This window comes from Chionomys nivalis, chromosome 6 (genome assembly GCF_950005125.1).
Source record: "Chionomys nivalis chromosome 6, mChiNiv1.1, whole genome shotgun sequence".
NCBI classification, from domain to species: domain Eukaryota; kingdom Metazoa; phylum Chordata; class Mammalia; order Rodentia; family Cricetidae; genus Chionomys; species Chionomys nivalis.
The window spans coordinates 35055363-35075324 of record NC_080091.1 but is presented as its reverse complement, the minus strand read 5'-3'; the positions used below and the strand labels follow the sequence as shown (position 1 = coordinate 35075324).

The following is a 19962-nucleotide window of genomic DNA, read 5'->3' as shown; positions in this document are numbered from 1 at the left end:
CTTATTAAAAAATAGTATTAAGGAGCTGGTGAGGTGGCTCAGAGGTTAAGAGCACCGACTACTCTTCTAGAGGTCCTGAGTTCAATTCCTAGCAACTACATATTGGCTCACAACCATCTATAATGAGATCTGGTGCCCTCTTCTGGCATGTTGGCATACATGCAGGAGGAACACTATGTATATAATAGATTAATATATAAATTTTTTTAATGATGTTAAAAACTAAGAAACCAGGGGGAAAAGTCATGCATTCATATTCATTGTACATGGTATAATGTCCATTGAGTGATACGTAAAAAAGACACTGTCAGCCCACTCGCAAGGATCTTTGCTGTTTGAAGAAGAAAAGGTAAAAGAAAAGGGGGGGGGGGAATGCCAGGAAGTCATTGAACAGTGAGTAAAGCAGAGCTGCAAAACAGACCATACAGGGGCTGGAGAGATGGCTCAGAGGCTAAGAGCATTGACTGTTCTTCCAAAGGTCCTGAGTTCAATTCCCAGCAACCACATGGTGACTCACAACCATCTGTAATGGGGTAATGGAGTCTGGTGCCCTCTTCTGGCCTGCAGGCATACACACAGAAAGAATATTGTATACATAATAAATAAATTTTTTGTTTGTTTTTTGTTTTTCAAGACAGGGTTTCTCTGTGGTTTTGGAGCCTGTCCTGAAACTAGCTCTTGTAGACCAGGCTGGTCTCGAACTCACAGAGATCCGCCTGCCTCTGCCTCCCGAGTGCTGGGATTAAAGGTGTGCGCCACCACCGCCCAGCGATAAATGTTTTAAAAAAAAAAAAAAAAAAAAAAGACCATACAGTGCTTTAGAATCAGCCTCTGTAGACGTGAGGTCAAGTCAGATGAGACAATCAGGCGTATCAGGGCTGGAGAGATGCCTAGACGGCTAAGAATACATGATATTCCTGGAGTGGACCTGAGCTCAATTCCCAACACTCACACCTTTGAATGACTGCCTGTAACTCTAGCTGCAGGGAATCTAATGCTATTTGGCCTTAGCACACCCTGCACACATTGTACATGTACACACACATAATTTAAAAACCAAAAAAAAGTTAAGATATTGAAGAAACAATATGATTTAGGGAGGTAAAAGGAAAGAATATTCTGTGAAGATGGACAAAAAGTGGAGAGAGGGTTGGGACCATAGCAGCAACAGCCTCTCAGAGTAGCCTGTATAGGGGTACAATTAGGGTAGGGTCTGCAGTACTTATTTTGTATTTATTTAAAGACAGATTCATACTATAGCCCAGGCTAGTCTCATCTAAGAGAGTCTGCCTCAGCCATTCCTGAGTGCTTGGATTTTATATGTGTACCACCATACCTGGTTTGGCTATTTAAAATACTGTAAATCGGCCGGGCGGTGGTGGCGCACGCCTTTAATCCCAGCACTTGGGAGGCAGAGGCAGGCGGATCTCTGTGAGTTCGAGACCAGCCTGGTCTACAAGAGCTAGTTCCAGGACAGGCTCCAAAAACCACAGAGAAACCCTGTCTCAAAAAAAAAAAAAATACTGTAAATCGGGGCTGGAGAGAGGGCTCGGCAGTTAAAGACTCTTGTTGCTCTTGGAGATGTGGTGCACAGAATACATGAAGGCAAAACTCGTACACACGAGTTATAAGTCATAGTATTGTGCTTGGTGCCTTAGAGGACAGTGACAGAGCTGGCTGGGATAGCCTGGAAAGGTGGAAGGGATTTCTCATTGATGATACTGCCACAGGCACACAGAGGACACTTACTGGGTTCCCGTTTAGGGGCTGGAAATCTTTAAGTAGACAAAGAACACCTACAGTGAGGCTTCAGCTATGTTGGGAGACAAGTAGCCCCATGTCCACTTAGAACACTGGGGCTATGTGAGGGGGCTGACCCAGATATTTGGTATTAGGTAGTAAAATGAAGTTATAAGTAGGTTTAGGTGGCCTCTGCCTTTGAAACTGTAGACAAAAATCCACTCGGGCAGCCGGGCGGTGGTGGCTCACGCCTTTAATCCCAGCACTTGGGAGGCAGAGGCAGGCGGATCTCTGTGAGACCAGCCTGGTCTACAAGAGCTAGTTCCAGGACAGGCTCCAAAAACCACAGAGAAACCCTGTCTCGAAAAAAAAGCGGGAAAAAAAAAATCCACTCGGGCAGACCTTGTTTAGAATATTAGATGTGTCCTGAAAGGTGATAAAATAATGAGAAAGGTAGCAGAGAGGGTTCAATATTTGGTCATTTTTAGGATCTAAACCAAGGGAATTGGCTAGCTCCTAGTTGGCTGGAAATTCACACATATTTTGGTTTGGGTTGGGTTTTTTAACTTTATTTTACTGCATTAGTGTTATACCTGCATGTATGTCTATGTGTGTTGAATCCTGGAGTTACAGACAGTTGTGAGCTGCCATGTGGGTGCTGGGAATTGAACCCAGGTCCTCTGGAAGAACAGTGCTCTTGCCTGATAAGCCATCTCTGTAGCGCCATTCCTCGTGTTCTAAGGAGTGTCCTATCCACGTGTAGTTCATTGTTGTGCTTTCCTTTACCGCAGTGCAGGTAGCTGCCAGCCCAATTTCTAAGTTACTTCCTCACCTTGCTCTAAGTGCCTTGCATGATCTCAGCTAGGTGAAGAGAAAGCTTAGTTGGTCTCTTGTCTATTTTTGCTACTTTTCTGACATTCCTTAGAAATGGTTTGATTTTTGCTAAATCTAGAACTCAGTAAGATGGCAGGTTACATAATCTTAGTGCTCAGGAAAAACTGCATACTTTGTGTAAATTGGGCTGAGGTCAGTCTATATAACCTTGTACATTGAGAAACTCACCTAATTTGACTTGATACTAGTGTGGCCTTTGAGATTTTGTATTTCAGAAACATTTCCTTGGTGAAAGTTTAAATCACTGCTCTAGCTGAGTTTTAGTTACTTCTCTATGGCTGTGATAAGACACTGTGACCAAAAGCAACTAGGAGAGGTATTGTTATTTCAGCTACAGTTCCATATCACAGTCCACCATCAGAGGTCAGGGCATCAGCTGGAGGCAAGAACTGAGGCAGACTGTGGAGAGAGCTGCTTAATGACCTGTCCCTCATACTTTGTTCAGCCTGCTTTCTTACAGCACCCAGGACCGTCAGCCCACGGGTGGCACTACCCACAGTGAATTGAGCCCTCCCACACCAGTCATCAATCAAGAAACAGTCTGGGGGAATATTTTCTCAGTTGAGGTTCCCTCTTTCCAAATGACTAATTTGTACCAATTGATATAAAACTAGCCTGTATAAGCGTTCAGCCAGTGCAAAGGAAAACTTGCTCCTGCCACAGGTGTTACATCTCTAGACTCAAGGGAAGTCCATATGTGCCTAGGGTGATTTCAATAGCTCACCACCATTTCCCGTATAATACCATAAGGACTTAGCATGGACCCTGTGTTTAGTTTGCAGCACTGTATAAAACTGAATATGGTGGTACATTCCTATAATACCAACTCTCGGGAGATAGAAGTAAAGGATGAAGAGTTCAGAGGTCATCCTTGTCTACATAGGAACTTTTAAGCCAGCGTTGGCTCATGAAACCCTCTTTTAAACACCCAGGTACCAAAAGGAGAAGGAATTCTGCCTTTAAATAGTTTCAGACTCACACTGAATTTTCAGTTCTTCCCTAGATCTGTAGCCCCCCACCACCACCTCACAGTGCTTAAACATGCCAGCTTACTTCCTTAAAATCAGCTAGGCAGTCTTATACCAACCTCTCCCTCATTAGCTCTGTTTTTGTTTGTTTGTTTTGTGTGTGTGTGTGTGAGACAGAGAGAGAGAGAGAGAGAGAGAGAGAGAGAAAGAGAGAGAGAGAGAGAGATTGGGAGAGAGAGAGAGATTGGGAGAGAAATAGGCTATATAGCCAAAGAATGGGTCCTACTGGGAATGCTGAGCTGATAGTAAACTCTGTGGGTAGCTGGAGATGTTGATAGATGTGGTATACAGAGATATAGAAATAACATTTGTGTGTGCACACCCATATATTCACTAGCTCTGTGCTTAGAGACTGGTGTTGGTTAACAGATAGCTATGAATCGAAGTCCTATCCTTTACTGGAGGAATCAGGACTGGTAATAGACACACAATATGAGGCTGCAGTGCTGTGGTACCAGAAAATAAGGTACCCTGAAAGATCCAGCACATTGAAATAATGTGAGCATCAGAATAACTGATGGTATCGTGAACCTCTTATGTGCACTCTGTAGAATGAGAGGAATCATGAGCATACAATCATAAATCAGGGAGAAGGAAGAAGATGCAATCAATAGATGCAGAAGTAATAAATCAGAGATCATCATTCATTAGCCACTCAAGGAACTAGCTGAGGTAGGTCCAGATGTTGCTGAAGCTGAGATGAAGGTTTGATCGAGAAGGAATAAGATGAAGTTCTTCCCACCAATTACACTGTGTGCTCATTGCTGAGAAGATGAATTGAAGAGAAATTGGCAGACAATGACCAGCCAAGTGACCAGAGCTAATCTATCTGGTATATAGGAGCAGCCAGAGACATAACAACTGAGGAAACATTCCCTGGGGTAGCTGGGGCTGGAGCTGTTTTCTTGGATGGGAGGGTTTGTGAGGTATAGAATGCTATCTCACGGTTCTCTGTACTGAGGGCAGGTGCTAGCAGGCAGTGGCACATATGGATATGGCAGCAAGTCAGGCTAGAAGGCCTTTTGTACTGCTGTTACTTTGTGAGTTGTGAATGACCTTAAAAGATTACCCTTGAAAAAAATTACGAGCTGCACAAGATAACTCAGTGCATAAAGAAGCTTGCTTGATCCCCAGAACCTACAAAAATGTGGAAAAAGAGAACCCACCTCTACAAGGTGGTCTTCTGACCTCCACACATGCTGTGGCGTGTGTACCCTATTCTCCATTTCATGCACACAAACACAAGTAATAAAAACATTGCAGCTCATTTCATCCACTTGTTTTGTGAACTTAATGTCAAGATGTTTTACATTTGGAGTCTCTTTTGCAGGTGATGTCTATCCTGCTGCATGGGGACGCTGCCTTTGCTGGCCAGGGCATCGTGTATGAGACCTTCCATCTCAGTGATTTGCCATCCTACACAACCCATGGCACTGTGCATGTGGTTGTCAACAACCAGGTAACCTTAGGTGTCTGTCTGTCACCTCCTGTGCGTCTCCCTGGCCATCTAAAATTTGGAAAACACATAGCATTAGAGAGCTGGCTCAACGATTAAGAGAGCTCGGCTGTTCTTCCAGATGTCCTGAATTCAATTCCCAGCACCTACATGCCAGATCACAACTGTCTATAACTGTAGTCCTAGGAATCTGATGCCCTCTTCTGGTGTGTGTATAAAACACATACAAAATAAATAAATTTCTTTGGGTAACACAGAAAGCCACTTTTTACAATGGAAAGATTTTATTTACAATATTAAGGGGAGGGCATTATTGTTTTAGAGTATTTCTGTCTAGAGCCACAGTTCTAGGTAATTGGTTTTCTCATTAAAAAATGGAGTCTGTCCGGGCGGTGGTGGCGCACGCCTTTAATCCCAGCACTCGGGAGGCAGAGGCAGGCGGATCTCTGGGAGTTCGAGGCCAGCCTGGTCTACAAGAGCTAGTTCCGGGACGGGCACCAAAGCTACAGAGAAACCCTGTCTCGAAAAACCAAAAAAAAAAAAAAAAAAAAGGAAAGAAAGAAAGAAAGAAAGAAAGAAAGAAAGAAAGAAAGAAAAGAAACTGGAGTCCTATATACACACATTACTATCCGCTTTTACCCATCATATTATTTCCTGATGTCATTATGCAGTCCTTTAAAACGGTTTTCGCAGAAGTAGTCATTACAGATTGTTTCATAAAATGGACTTCTCAGATTTTCTTCTTTCAGGTATTCTAGTTGTCACAGTTCGCTCTGGCCATTGTTGACACGTCATCTGTTTCCTAGTATGTCCTTCCTTTGGGTCATCTAACTCTCCCGACAAATACTCCACTACTGACTAAGTGTAAATACCATATTGGGCATCAAACAGAGCAAGAGCTGCTGTGCTCTACTAACACAAAACTCAGATTCCATTGGGTGGGGACTCAAAATACCAAGAAGGAAAGGGAGGCCAGAGGTTGATAGCTAGTAATTCTCTGCTTGATGAATAAGTGGAAATTTAAAGCCCAAGTAGATAAATGGTGGGGAGGAGCAGGAAGTCTTTATTCTAAAGAAGTTTGTCACAGCCAGGCGGTGGTGGCGCACGCCTTTAATCCCAGCACTTGGGAGGCAGAGGCAGGCGGATCTCTGTGAGTTCGAGGCCAGCCTCGTCTACAAGAGCTAGTTCCAGGACAGGCTCCAAAGCTACAGAGAAACCCTGTCTCGAAAAACCAAAAAAAAAAAAGAAGTTTGTCACAGATGTTTAATATGAGCCTGAGTGCCGTCAGCCAGTGCTCAGAAAGCTCCAGGGGAATATAATAGCTCAGCCTACAAAGCCCTTGCCTGTGGACCCAAGTTGAGTCCCCAGCTACCATATAAAAAGTGTGTATAAGGGCTGGAGAGATGACTCAGCAGTTAAGAGCATTGACTACTCTTCTAGAAGACCCAGGTTCAATTCCCAGGACCCACATGGCAGCTTACAATTGTCTGTAACTCCAGTTCAGGAAGATCCAAAGCCTTCTTTGGTCTCTGCAAGCACACACATGATGCACTTACAAAAATGCTGGCAAAAAATAAATTAATTTTTTAAATAGGTGCACATGATTGCATACACTTATAATCTCAGAGATAGGAGGGTGGCAACAAGGATCTAATTGGTCAACTCAAGGTCAATGGCGACCCTATCTCAAACCAAGTGGATGGCATTCCTGAGTATAATACCTGACGTTGTCCTCTGCCCGCTACATGCATGCATTTACAAAGAAAGCTGCAGACCAGATGCATTGTGAGATTGTGGGAGGGACTGGTAAGTGACAAAGTGATATCACACTGCATGGCAAAGCTGCCATTGACTGAGAGCGTATGGTCTGCAACGTATCAAATCAGGCAGCTCACATGCAGTAAGTAACTCAGTCCATGGGATTGTCACCTGTCCTGAAATCTCAATCTCTCTCTTTTTCTCACATTAATCCCTGTCTGACTGAGAACTTGATATGTAGACCAGGATGGCATAGAACTCACAGAGATACACCTGCTTTTGCTTCCCAGTACTGGGGTTAAAGGCGTGTGCCATCACATCCAGCTATGATACTATTGTTTTCCAAAAAGGAACATTGAGAAACAGGGACTGAGTAGCTTGCTTGAGGTAGATGATAGTACTAGTATGTAATCTGCCTGCCTTCAGAGAATGATATTAAGAAGCCCTGGGAAAAAATACCAAGAACAAAGAAATATCTTTTAAAATAAACAAAAAGCTTTTTTTATATTGTGGTGAAATACCTAGCAAGCTCATTATCATAACCATTTCTAATGAACCATTTAATTGTATTAAACACATCCATAATATGCAATCACCACCATTCATCTCTGTCAACAGAAGCTCCACATTAAACAAGCACTGCCTGAAACCGGAGAGGGGCTCGGTGGTTAAGAGTCCTTGCTGCTGGACCTGAGGACCTGAATGGAGTTTCCAGTACCCACTTTGGGCCTTTCATAATTACCCAGTGTCAGCTTTTTTTCTAGCTTCTGTGGTCACCCACACATGTGTATCAGGCACTCACAGACAGACATACACACACACACAGAGTAAAATAAATGTTAAACAAAAACAATTGCTGCCTATTCTCTGTTCCCTCTCCCCTGCTCCTGGTAACCACCGTTTTACTGTCTGTCTCTAGTTTGTGGTTACTCTGGGTACCTTATTGAAGTGGCATCCTATAGTATTCGTCTTCTTCTTTTTTAAATAATTTATTTAACTTTATTTTATGTGCATTGGTGCGAAGGTGTCATATAAGATCCCCTGGAACTGGAGTTACAGACAGTTATGAGCTGCCATGTGGGTGCTGGGAATTGAACCCAGGTCCTCTGGAAGAACGGCCAGTGCTCTTAACTGCTGAGCCATCTCCAGCCCCCAGTATTTGTCTTCTTAAGATAATACTCCTTCACTAATTTTAATGCCTTCAAGGTCCATCTTGTGCCATGTCAGAATCTTTTTAAGTCTAGGAATGCTCCACATTTTACATTTTGTTCAGTTATCCATCGATAGACACTTGCGTCCTCTATCTTTCCCTGTGTTGATAATGCTGCTGTGAACATGGTGTACAGATATCCTTCAAGACCCTCCTTTCAGGTGTTTTGGCTATACACCTCTGAGTGGAATTGCTGGCTTATAGAAGAGTTCCATTTAAACTTTTGTTTTATTTGTTTGTTTTGTGGAGTTTTTGTTTGGTTTTTGGAGACAGGGTTTCTCTGTGTAGCTTTGGAACCTGTCCTGGCACTCGCTCTGTAGGCGAGACTGGCCTTGGAATCAAGTGCTGGGATTAAAGACGTGTGCCACCAATGCCTGGCTTGTGGAGATTATTGTTTGTATGTTTGTTTGGTTTTTAGCTCCTACTCTGTAACCCAGGCTAACCTGGTACTCACAAGGTAGACCAGCCTGGCCTCATTTATAAAGTTCCTTTCTGCCTCCTGAGTACTGAGCAGTTTCAAAGTTTGGTGCTTTTTCTGCACATAATATCCATGGATTCCAGCTGTACCTAGCAATACCACACCCTTAATCCCAGCACTTGAGAGGCAGGAACAGGTAGATCTCTGAGTTTGAGGCCAGCTAGGTCTACATGAGTTTCAGGCCAGTCAGAGTTACATAGTCAGACCCTGCTTCAAAAAACAGTGGGGAAAAAAAGTGGTAATAGTCATCAGGGACTAGGGAAATACTTCAGTTGGTAATGTAGTTGCCACACTAGTATGAGGACCTTAATGAAGTTAGGGCATTGGGGTGGCAGAGGCAGGCAGATTCTAGGAGCAATCTATCTAGCCAGCCTCGCCAATTGGTGAGTTACAGGTTCAGTGAGACAAGAAGACAGTCTACATTGATGTTTAACCTCCCAGTGTACTTGCCTATCCCCATGTGAGAACAAGCCACACACATGCCACTTCCACACAAAGAAATCAGAGTGAGAGGGAGAATTTGGCCTCTCTAAAGTGCACAGTTTGGTTGACTTGATCATTTCTGTCTCAGTACTGGGGATCAAACCCAGGGCTTCGTGCACACTAGGGAAGCGTGGTACCACTAACCTACTTCACCTGTAGCAGAGGAATGGCACAGTTGTGCATTGGGGAAGCAAGATCGTAAGCTTCAATATATACTTATATGTATTTACATAAGTATGCCTGCAGAGAAAATAATCTGGAAAGAAAAATAAAAATGTTCATACCAGCCCAGCAGTGATGGTGTATCCCTCTAATCCTAGCTCTTGGGAGGCAGAGTTTGAGGTCAGCCTGGTCTACAAAGCAAGTTTCAGGACAGCCAGGGCTGCACAGAGAAACCCTATCTTGGAAAACCAAGAAAAGAAAGAAAAAAAAGTTAGTATGACAACCTGTTTCCTCTTCCAAATCCCCTATGTTAAACATACATGAATTTTGTTATCAGAGTAGGGGAAACAAGCAAAACTTAAGCAAAGAAGCCACTTAGGGCACATAGTCTTAGTAGCCCATCAGGAAGTATAGGCTATGCTCCATACTGTACCCTGTACTACCGTTTCCGGGTGCCCTGTTGCCTGATCAAGTGTTCCATAATTACAGATTGGCTTCACCACAGACCCTCGGATGGCCCGTTCCTCCCCCTACCCCACTGATGTGGCCCGAGTGGTGAACGCCCCCATTTTCCACGTCAACTCAGATGACCCTGAGGCTGTCATGTATGTATGCAAGGTGGCAGCTGAGTGGAGGAGCACCTTCCACAAGGATGTTGTCGTTGATCTGGTAAGTGATGCCAGGGTAAGCACATCCAAGCAGAATGTCTGGCCTGTCCCTTAGTCTTGCTAAGTCACCTTGTGTCTTTGTAATGTCATACTTCAGGTAGGATCCTTCTGGTTCTAGAGTATTCAGACACACGCTTGCCTCTGAATACTCCTCAGTGGGAGCTATATGGTCCATCTTATCTTATGTAAGACTGCTTTACAAATAGTTTGTGCCTGGTGGTGCAGGCTTGTAATCCCAGCACTCAGGAAGCAGGGGCAGGTGGATCTCTGAGCTCAAGGCCAGCCTGGTCTACAGAACAAGTTCCAGGACAGCCAGGGCTACACAGAAAAACCCTGTCTCAAAAAACCAAAAATGACTTGGGAGGCAGAGGCAGGCGGATCTCTGTGAGTTCGAGACCAGCCTGGTCTACAAGAGCTAGTTCCAGGACAGGCTCCAAAACCACAGAGAAACCCTGTCTCGAAAAACCAAAAAAAAAAAAAAAAAAAAATGAATTTCGCCATGTAAAAGAAAGAAAATCAAAATCTTAGCTGTAGAGGAAGTACATTGAAGCAAAGCAGTAACCACCATGTTGCCATCACACACACACAATGGTGTTCTTTTCTACAGACCAGCCACACTCTCATAGTCCTCTCTTGCTACCCTGACTAGGTATGTTATCGACGCAATGGCCACAATGAGATGGACGAACCTATGTTTACACAACCACTCATGTACAAGCAGATCCGCAAGCAGAAGCCTGTACTGCAGAAGTATGCAGAACTGTTGGTATCCCAGGGTGTCGTCAACCAGCCCGAATATGAGGTGTGTCCTGGCAGGCCTTTGGTCCTAAGCAAACTAGAGAAGATCATCCCAGGCCAGTCTTCTTAGGACCCCAGTGAAAGCATGTGAGGTCTTGACAACTGTAGCATTTCAGCGTTTCAACTTGAACTTTTTAAAGGAGGTGGAGAAAAGTGTTGTAGAGATGAGGGAGTGACTACCCAATAGCTTCTCTGTTGACACAGGCGATTTGGGTTGAGAGATGTATAAACAGGGGTCCATGCAGCTTGGTAAAGCTCCTATATGATCTGCACAGAGCATTCTGTCCCCTGACAGTATGAACAACAGTTGTAGACATCTGGGATGGTGCTGAGGCCCAGACTGGACAGCTGCTGAAGGGGCAGCTCTAAAGCCTACTTACAAATACATAAAACTGAAGCAGTTCTTAGGAAAAAACGTTTGGTCTAGGGGCTCAGACTAAACAGACTCTAAGCCAAGTGATGCAGGGAATGAGGACCAGAAATTAAAGGCTTCTTTCAGATGTTAAAGAGGCTGTTTGTTGGCAACTGGCAACTCTGAGTAAATACATTGGGTGGGTCGTCGGGTGTGCAGAAGTGCAGAGGGACTGGAGGCCAGGGTACAGTAGGCCTGTATGACATGGGTGCTGTGCTCGGTTAGCTATGTGTATCCACCCACTCTTCCAGGAGGAAATCTCCAAGTATGACAAGATCTGTGAGGAAGCATTCACCAGATCCAAAGATGAGAAGATCTTGCACATCAAGCACTGGCTGGATTCCCCCTGGCCTGGTAAGCAAGGGACCACTACCCCAGGTAGACTCCTTGTAAAGAGGATGTAACCATGAAGCCCCTCCTACACAAAGCTCCTGCTCTCCTCCTCTGTACCCACAACACATAGTGAGTGTTCATTCAGCAAGGCCTCTGTGGTCCTCGGGGCCATCTAGGCTTTATTGTCTCTTACTGTCCATTTACCCAAAACCGTGGGGTACTGTGGTGAAGTTTCTGGAAAGGCAGAGCTGTTACTCTGGTCTGCTCTGCAGGTGCCCCAGCCTATCTCTGTTCTCTTAGGTTTCTTCACCCTGGATGGACAGCCCAGGAGCATGTCCTGCCCCTCTACTGGCCTGGAGGAGGATGTCTTGGCCCACATTGGGAATGTCGCCAGCTCTGTACCTGTGGAGAACTTTACCATCCATGGAGGTAACCAACCCTGCACTTGCCTGTGGAAACACAGGTCTAGATCAGCATCTCTTGAAGATAGTGTCCTCAGCCATGCACTGTAGAAACTCCCTGTCCCGAGCCCACTGGGTGTGTTGGTAGACTCAGCTCCCACAACACTCAAGTTCCTTCCTTCACTTGGAAAGAAGCAGAGAAGCAACTAAGAGGTCACCATTTTGCTGTCCTAACACTGGGTGACAAAGGTTCTGCCTGTGTCTGTGTCCCTGAAGCACAGACAGTAAGATGTCCACATGAGCTGGGCCTGCAGTATTGTGAGTGGTATTGTTTTTTTTTGTTTTTTTGTTTTTTTTTTTTTTGATTTTCGAGACAGGGTTTCTCCATAGTTTTTGGTTCCTGTCCTGGAACTAGCTCTTCTAGACCAGGCTGGCCTCGAACTCACAGAGATCTGCCTGCCTCTGCCTCCCGAGTGCTGAGATTAAAGGCATGTGCCACCGCCCGGCTCACTTTTTTTTTTTTTTTAATTTATTTATTGGTTTTTCTATTTATTTATTTATTTATTTATTTATTTATTTATTTATTTATTTATTTATTTATTATGTATACAATATTCTGTCTGTGCGTATGTCTGCAGGCCAGAAGAGGGCACCAGACCTCTTTACAGATGGTTGTGAGCCACCATGTGGTTGCTGGGAATTGAACTCAGGACCTTTGGAAGAGCAGGCGATGCTCTTAACCCCTGAGCCATCTCTCCAGCCCTATTTATTGGTTTTTCTAGGCAGGATTTCTCTGTGTAGTTTTGGAGCCTGTCCTAGAATTCACTCTGTAGGCCAGACTGGCCTTGAACATACAGAGATTCATCTGCTTCTGACTCCCAAGTGCTGGGATTAAAGGCATGTGCACCACCTCTGCCCAGCATCTCATTCTCTTTCTCTGCAGGGCTGAGCCGGATCTTGAAGACTCGGAAGGAGCTAGTGACAAACCGGACTGTGGACTGGGCCCTGGCAGAGTACATGGCATTCGGATCACTCCTGAAGGAAGGCATCCACGTCCGGCTGAGTGGCCAGGATGTGGAGCGGGGCACCTTTAGGTAACAAAAATATTTACCCTTCAGTTTGGAACAGAGGGGAAGGGCTGTGGAATCTAATACTCCAGAGTGGGGGAAGTCATTTCCAGAAAAGTCACTGCATCCTCAGTGTCGAGGCTGCCTCACCCTTTCCTCTTGTGCTGTGGATGCTGGGGGTGCTGCACTCTGAAGCATCTGGCAGAAGACAAGTTGTCACAGTGGATCTACTAAAGCTTCAAGTTTCAAGTGATGGTTCAACTATGTGTGCTCCTGCTTATTAATCTTGTCATTCTGCCTCAGCCATCGCCACCATGTGCTCCATGATCAGAATGTAGACAAGAGAACCTGCATCCCCATGAACCACCTTTGGCCCAATCAGGCCCCCTACACTGTTTGCAACAGCTCGCTGTCTGAGTATGGTGTCCTGGGTAAGGCCAACCCCAACCCCACCTCAAGTCTTCTGCATCTCTTGCCTGGTGTCCTGACATGCCATTCTTCCTTTTCTGTCCATTATAGGCTTTGAGCTGGGCTTTGCCATGGCTAGCCCTAATGCTCTGGTTCTCTGGGAGGCTCAGTTTGGTGATTTCAACAACATGGCACAGTGCATTATTGACCAGTTCATCTGCCCAGGACAGGCAAAGTGGGTGCGGCAGAATGGCATTGTCCTCCTGTTGCCTCATGGCATGGAAGGCATGGTGAGATCTTCCCCTTGCCCACCAAATTCAAGACCTGGGAAGGACCTGTTCAGTACCCCATCCCAAAGACCAGAGTGTTCCGTTAGTGTTTCCCATCCACTTGATGGGAAAACTAGAAGACTTTGGAAGGCAAGAGTGGCCCAGCTGCATGCAGCCTGAATATGAATAGCCATCCCTAGATGGGCAGCAGATGGTGCTGATGCTGCTCAGTCTCCTCATCCCTGCTGCCCTGTACTTTGCTAGTGGGAAAGGGAAGAATCAAATGAGTTCTGACATCAGGAGGAAGAAACAACATGTCAGCATGTGAGAACTTGCAAACTGATTTGTGTGTCTGCTTCCAGGGTCCAGAGCATTCCTCTGCCCGCCCAGAGCGGTTTCTGCAGATGTGCAATGATGACCCAGATGTCCTGCCGGTGAGTAGAACAGTCCCTGATTCTCAATTGCCTACGGGCATCTAGGAAAGAATTCCATTTGAATGTCCTGAGGGGTCAGATCTCAGCTGCAGCTGGTGCTCCCTCTGGCTTAGGAATCAGAGGGGTAGCTCAGTGTGACCCCATGCCTTCTGATCTCCCTGAAATAGGCTACTTCATTTGTATCCTGCTATTGCTGAAAGCTGAGGATCCTCGGTCTGACCTCTTAGGTGATATTGCCATTGCTCTGGTTCAAATAGGATTTTAAGGCAATTTTAAAGAACTCGGAACTCTACTGGGAGTCAGTTTCTAAGGAAGAGTAGACTTAACTATAGCCAGCACCTGTGTCTCCTATATTCCATACATCCACTGCCAAGTAGCCTTGAGAACTGCCAAGGGTTAAATGGGACCAGACTCAGGGAACCTTGGCTCCTGCTCCTCACTGTCTGTAGTGAGTCCTTGAGTCTCCAGTAAGACATCCTGAGGCACCTCTGCCCTAAGTTACCCTTCTCCCAGGCAAAGTGCTCACATCTGCTGCTGGCCTCTGGCCATTTCCTTCCATGCTGCAGGATCTGCAGGAAGACAACTTTGATATCAATCAGCTGTACGACTGCAACTGGATTGTTGTCAACTGTTCCACTCCTGGCAACTTCTTCCATGTACTTCGACGGCAGATCCTGCTGCCCTTCCGGAAGCCGGTCAGTGCTGGTTCTCCAGCATGACCAGGGTGCTGGCCTTCCTGTGTTACCACAATGACAGACTCCCCTGGTGTCTGTTCCTCTAGGTTGGGTGGATGATACCTAAAGGGGAATAAGAGTGAGATGTGTTCTCAGGAAGCCAGGCCTGTTGTCATGAGTGCCAGCGAACTGCACATTCTCACTCCTAAACTGAGTCCTCACATGCTCTTGAGTACCACATGGGAGAGTCTGACAGAATACAGTCGTCAGCTCAGCAGGGAGGACAAGTATAGCCGTGGTATATTGAGAAATAAGACAGGTTGTCATGTAGGTATGCTGAGCACTGGAAAAAAGGTGAGCCCCAGCAGGGACCGAGGAATTCCAGGAGCCCAGAAAGCAGCTTTTGAGCTGCATGTTGAAGTGTGAGTAGGAGCTGTGTGGGGAGGGTAAGTGGGCAGAATGCTCAGAAAGAGGGGGTCTGGGGTAAGGATACAGGGAGGGTCCTGCTGCCCTGGGATACCGCAGAGGGTGAATGCAAAGCTAAGGCTTCCAGCTTTGTGTACCTAGTAGCCTGCAGGTCCACCAGGCAGAACAGCCCTAGTGCTAGCCCTTCAGCTTTAGACGGGCTAAAAATGCCTTATCTCTAACACCACCTGGGAGCTGCTCAGTTCACCAAGGAGGGGCTCCAGGCAGATGGTCATGGAGAGTAAATACCTACCCAGAAGAGGTAAACAGCAGAGAAATTGGTGTCTTCCTTTTTCTTCCTATATTTTGTGAGTCTCCCATTGAGATGTGGAAGACAGACTATCCTGACTTTGTACCAAAAATCAAGGTTTAGATGGCCCTTACCTTGTACTTCCATTCTAGAATCTTTAAAATATAGTCTACTGTGAGCTTATTTTGTCTTTCAGTTAATCGTCTTCACTCCCAAATCCCTGCTACGCCACCCTGAGGCAAGAACTAGCTTTGATGAGATGCTTCCAGGTAGGTGTGGGGGCTTATGTGTTTCCTGGAACGGTGTTAGCGCTGGTATCTTTGCTGTTCCGTAGGGCTTATGGGGCTTGTATTTATCCATCTCCTGAGGCTCTTGCCAGATTTTTAGTCATGAGATAAAAGACTTTGAGTAGCCCCTGGACTGCATTAAAATAGCAGAACATGATGGCACATTCTCTTAATTCCAGCGCTCTGGAGCCAAAGACAGGAGCATCTCTTGAGTTGTGGGTCAGCCTGCTCCACAGAACAGTTTCCAAACCAGTCACAATTACATGGTCAGACCCTGTCTAAAACACAAAACAACAAGAACAAAAGAGATCCTACTGTGTGTCTAGGGTTGACAGCTCACACCGCTCAGAGGCGCAGGTCTGGGAGTGTGTTCCTCACTGTGAGGATCCTACTGTGTGTCTAGGGTTGACAGTTCACACCGCTCAGGGGCGCAGGTCTGGGAGTGTGTTCCTCACAGTGAGGAAAGGGTGCAGGGGAAGGAACGTGCAGCTGCATTGCTGAGGTAGGAGTCTCTAGCTTGAGGTGTTTACCTGGAAAGTGACAAGCAGTGCTAAAACAGGCCGTAGCTACCCAGATGAAAACTGCTTCCTCTCAACCACCAAGCCCCTACAGTCTTCTAAACAGCAAGCCTCTAGTTTATTTTCTACATTTTGTGTGTGGCAGCATTTACATCATGTGAAATCTACTGTCTTAACCACTCTTAAGTGTTCAGTGTTACGGAGGAAGGGACATTGTTACTTTGTACAGCCATCTATTTATTTGTAGAGCTTACATCAGGTAAAGAAATTATTTATTTATTTGTTTGTTGTTTGGTTTGTTTTTTCAAGGCAGGGTTTCTCTGTGTAACAACTCTAGCTGTCCTGGAACTAGTTCTTGTAGACCAGGCCGGCCTCGAACTCACAGAGATCCACCTGCCTCTGTTTCCTGAGTGCTGTAATTAAAGGTGTGCACCACCACTGCCCTTGCCAGTGCCACACTATTTACTATAGCTTTTATAGTTCATTTTGAAAGTTTTCTTCTGAGCTTTGTCTTAAAATTTTATATGGTTATTCATTGACCCTTGAGTTGCTATATGAATTTTAGAGAGCAAGCCTTTCTTCTATAAAAATCATCATTTTATTTTACTTAATAGATTTGTGTGTGTGTGCGTGTGTGTGTGCGCGCGTGTGTGATGGGGAGTTTGTATAGTATGTATAGAAGTGAGAGGACAACTTTCAGGAGTTGGTTCTTCCACGTTATGGGGTTCCAGGGGCTGAGCTCTCGTCAGGTTTGCGTGGCAAGTGTTTTATTCACTGAAACACCCTCACTTTCCACCTTCCATTTGATGCCATTATTTCTTCTTTCTTGCCCAGTTGTGTTTAGGACTTCCAGTAGTGTGTTGACTAGAAGTGGTGAGGGCCTGCTACCTTTGTTCTTCACCTTAGAGGCACAGTTTCCAGCCTTTCACCATTGAATATGATTTATGCTTCCCGAGTGCTGGGATTAAAGGCATGTGGCACCACCGCCTGGCTTGAATATGATTTTTGCCATGGATTTTTCATCTATCACTCTGTCGTTCCCCATTGAATGTTCAATCATGGAAACAGTCAGGTCTCCGTGTCTGGCACACACCAGTTGTACCAGCGGTTGTTTAGACGTGCCCTCTGAGTATTTGCACATTTGTAAGGTGTGTGTGAAAGCAGCCATCAGACGGTTGGCTTAAGACAGTCTCTACTATGTAGCACTGAGTGTCATGGAACTTTCTGTGTAGAATGAACTGACCTTAAACTCAGAGAGATCCACTTGCTGCTGTCTCCTGAGTGCTAGGGTTAAAGATGCACATTCCCATGCCGGGTTCTACAGCACTCTTAGTCTGAGCAGATTCACAGGCTTCAGCAGCTCATGAGACCCTCAGAGACCATAGATCCCAGCCACTGTGGGACAGCTCATGCACAGCCACCATGGAATAGGCCTGGAGAAAGAACCAGCCCAACTGTAGAAATTTTCTTGTAGGAACCCACTTCCAGCGTGTGATCCCAGAAGATGGCCCTGCAGCTCAGAACCCAAACAATGTCAAAAGACTTCTCTTCTGCACTGGCAAGGTGTACTATGACCTCACCCGAGAGCGCAAAGCCAGGGACATGGCAGAGCAGGTGGCAATTACAAGGATTGAGCAGGTGAGAGCATGTGCTGTCGCAGCCAGCTGCCAGTGTCCCACCTCTAGGATTTTTAGGCTATGGTGCTTTGGCAGAACGTTGTTTACTGAGGTTTCTAACTTTTCCCACCTGCAATAGCTGCAAGACTTTGCCTGCTGGAATTCCAGCCTCCCTTTGTGTAACCCTCCCCACCCTCTGGATGTCCCTTTCTTGATCCCAGCTCTTCTCTCTTTCAGCTATCACCATTCCCTTTTGACCTCCTACTGAAGGAGGCACAGAAGTATCCCAATGCTGAGCTGGCCTGGTGCCAGGAAGAGCACAAGAACCAAGGCTATTATGACTATGTTAAGCCAAGACTTCGGACCACCATTGACCGTGCCAAGCCTGTCTGGTAAGGCCCATGTCCCTAATGGGGAGACCTGCTTGGTGGGCAGTTAACCTGGAAACAGGTAGAGAAGAGCAGGCAGGACCCACCTCTTAACTATTGCCCTCATTACTCCCTCTCTCTGTCTCTCAGGTATGCTGGCCGAGACCCAGCAGCTGCTCCAGCCACCGGCAACAAGAAGACTCACCTGACAGAGCTGCAGCGCTTCCTGGACACAGCCTTTGACCTGGACGCCTTCAAGAAATTCTCTTAGGTGCCCTGGAGTTGATCAGGCCATGGTCACCCGAGTCCATGATGCTCTTTGCTTCTCAACTAAAGAATAGTGCCTCAGCACTGCCCACACTTCTGCCCTTTGCTGTGCCACATCCTCCCCACCCCCACTCCTGTTCTCATAGGAATTAAGCTGTTGTCTACTCCAGTGCTCAGCTGCTCCCCAGGCCAGATACTGCCCAGCCTGGGCTGACTTCTCAGGCTACACACCTGCCATGGAGGCGATAAGGAGCAGGACGAAGAAAGGTCCCTCAAGATATCCTAGGAAAGGCAGCTCTGGCCCTATCCATGCTCACCATGTAATCCTCCGGGATTGGAACAGAAATCCTGTGTGGCTTCCCAGGGCACTAGTAGTCAGTCCTTGTCACTTGGCAAGCCACAGATTCAAGACTAGGGCTAGCTTTGTCTTGCTAGGGCCAAACTAAGAAGTAATGGAGGAGCTATAGCTGGCAGGTTTTCGGGGCGTCATTCAGCTGTTGGGTGAGTGGAGAATGGTACAGAGCAGCTAAAAAGGCCTTAGCAACAAAGTTAGGTCCAGTTCTGTTACCCTTCTTGGGATTGGGCTGTGGGGAATTTGCCCTAACTACCATGCCTGGAGTGATTGGCTCTGAGTAGAGTCCAGAAGCTCCCTTGGGTCCCAAACCCCAGGCACTGGCTGCCTCTTGGTCCTGCTGAATCTTCTCCCCCACCTCCTTAATCCCCCAGCCAGGTAATTCTCTTTCTGTTGTTCCCTTGAAGACAAGGAAGCAGGTGATAGATCCTTCTCTTCGCTGTGCCAAGGCAGGTCAGAAACAGGAGATCCGTGATTAAGGGCAAGGTGACCCCGGAGCCAGCTGTCCTTCCTTCCACTTTGACCTTCAAAGGGACAGATCTGATTTATTTATTTTGGTTAAAAAAAAAGAAATGATAAAAAGGATAACCAACTTTGCATTGCATCGGCTTGACCCATAAACTAAGTTATCATGGCCAGTCTGCTGTCATTCTGTGTGTTCCACATCCTCACTAGCCAGGCCCTTCCAGCCTGCTTGGGAACAGTCTTCTCACTGGGACAGGGTGCAAGCTGCCACTTGCCAACTGGATGTGTGCCCACAGCTTTCTGCACCCCCTCATGGGCAACAGCAGTCATTGTATGCAGGTGTGCAATGCAAACTGAGTGGGCTGCCCTTCCTGGATGGTGCCTTGCACTCTGAGTCAGCATTCCTCATGAGGTCATCCTAATGCCTGCAGATTTAAAGCCTTGGCAGCTCATTTAACCCGGATATGAGACCTTGCACCAACAGTGGTCCTAGGACTGGGGCTTTAGCCCAGACCCCTCACCCTGTTTTCTAGGCAGCACTAGCCCAAGCCTGGGACTCCGGTGCCTTCAGCATCGCCTTTCTCCTGCCACCCCCATGTAGCTTGGGTTGAGGCACTCCTGATAACTCCATCAGTACCCAGTAGAGAATGTCCTGGGATGGGAACAGCCCTTACTCTCAGCTGGGAAGGACAGAACACTAA

At 46.3% G+C, this 19962-nt stretch overlaps 1 protein-coding gene across 4 annotated transcripts in view; it reads left to right on the top strand.

Moving 5' to 3' along the window:
• Ogdh (oxoglutarate dehydrogenase) overlaps window positions 1-19434 on the top strand; it is a 66541-nt gene extending 47107 nt beyond the window's left edge. For all 4 annotated transcript variants that reach the window (XM_057771340.1, XM_057771341.1, XM_057771342.1 and 1 more), the window contains 14 exons: window positions 4993-5121; window positions 9699-9878; window positions 10527-10679; window positions 11339-11441; window positions 11721-11849; window positions 12765-12915; window positions 13192-13319; window positions 13408-13586; window positions 13928-13999; window positions 14566-14694; window positions 15585-15657; window positions 17668-17831; window positions 18047-18201; window positions 18328-19434. In XM_057771340.1, the coding sequence (XP_057627323.1) occupies window positions 4993-5121; window positions 9699-9878; window positions 10527-10679; window positions 11339-11441; window positions 11721-11849; window positions 12765-12915; window positions 13192-13319; window positions 13408-13586; window positions 13928-13999; window positions 14566-14694; window positions 15585-15657; window positions 17668-17831; window positions 18047-18201; window positions 18328-18448 (1866 nt within the window). In that variant the 3' untranslated portion in view covers window positions 18449-19434. The remainder of the gene's footprint in view (window positions 1-4992; window positions 5122-9698; window positions 9879-10526; window positions 10680-11338; window positions 11442-11720; window positions 11850-12764; window positions 12916-13191; window positions 13320-13407; window positions 13587-13927; window positions 14000-14565; window positions 14695-15584; window positions 15658-17667; window positions 17832-18046; window positions 18202-18327) is intronic.
• Window positions 19435-19962: the final 528 nt, after the last annotated feature.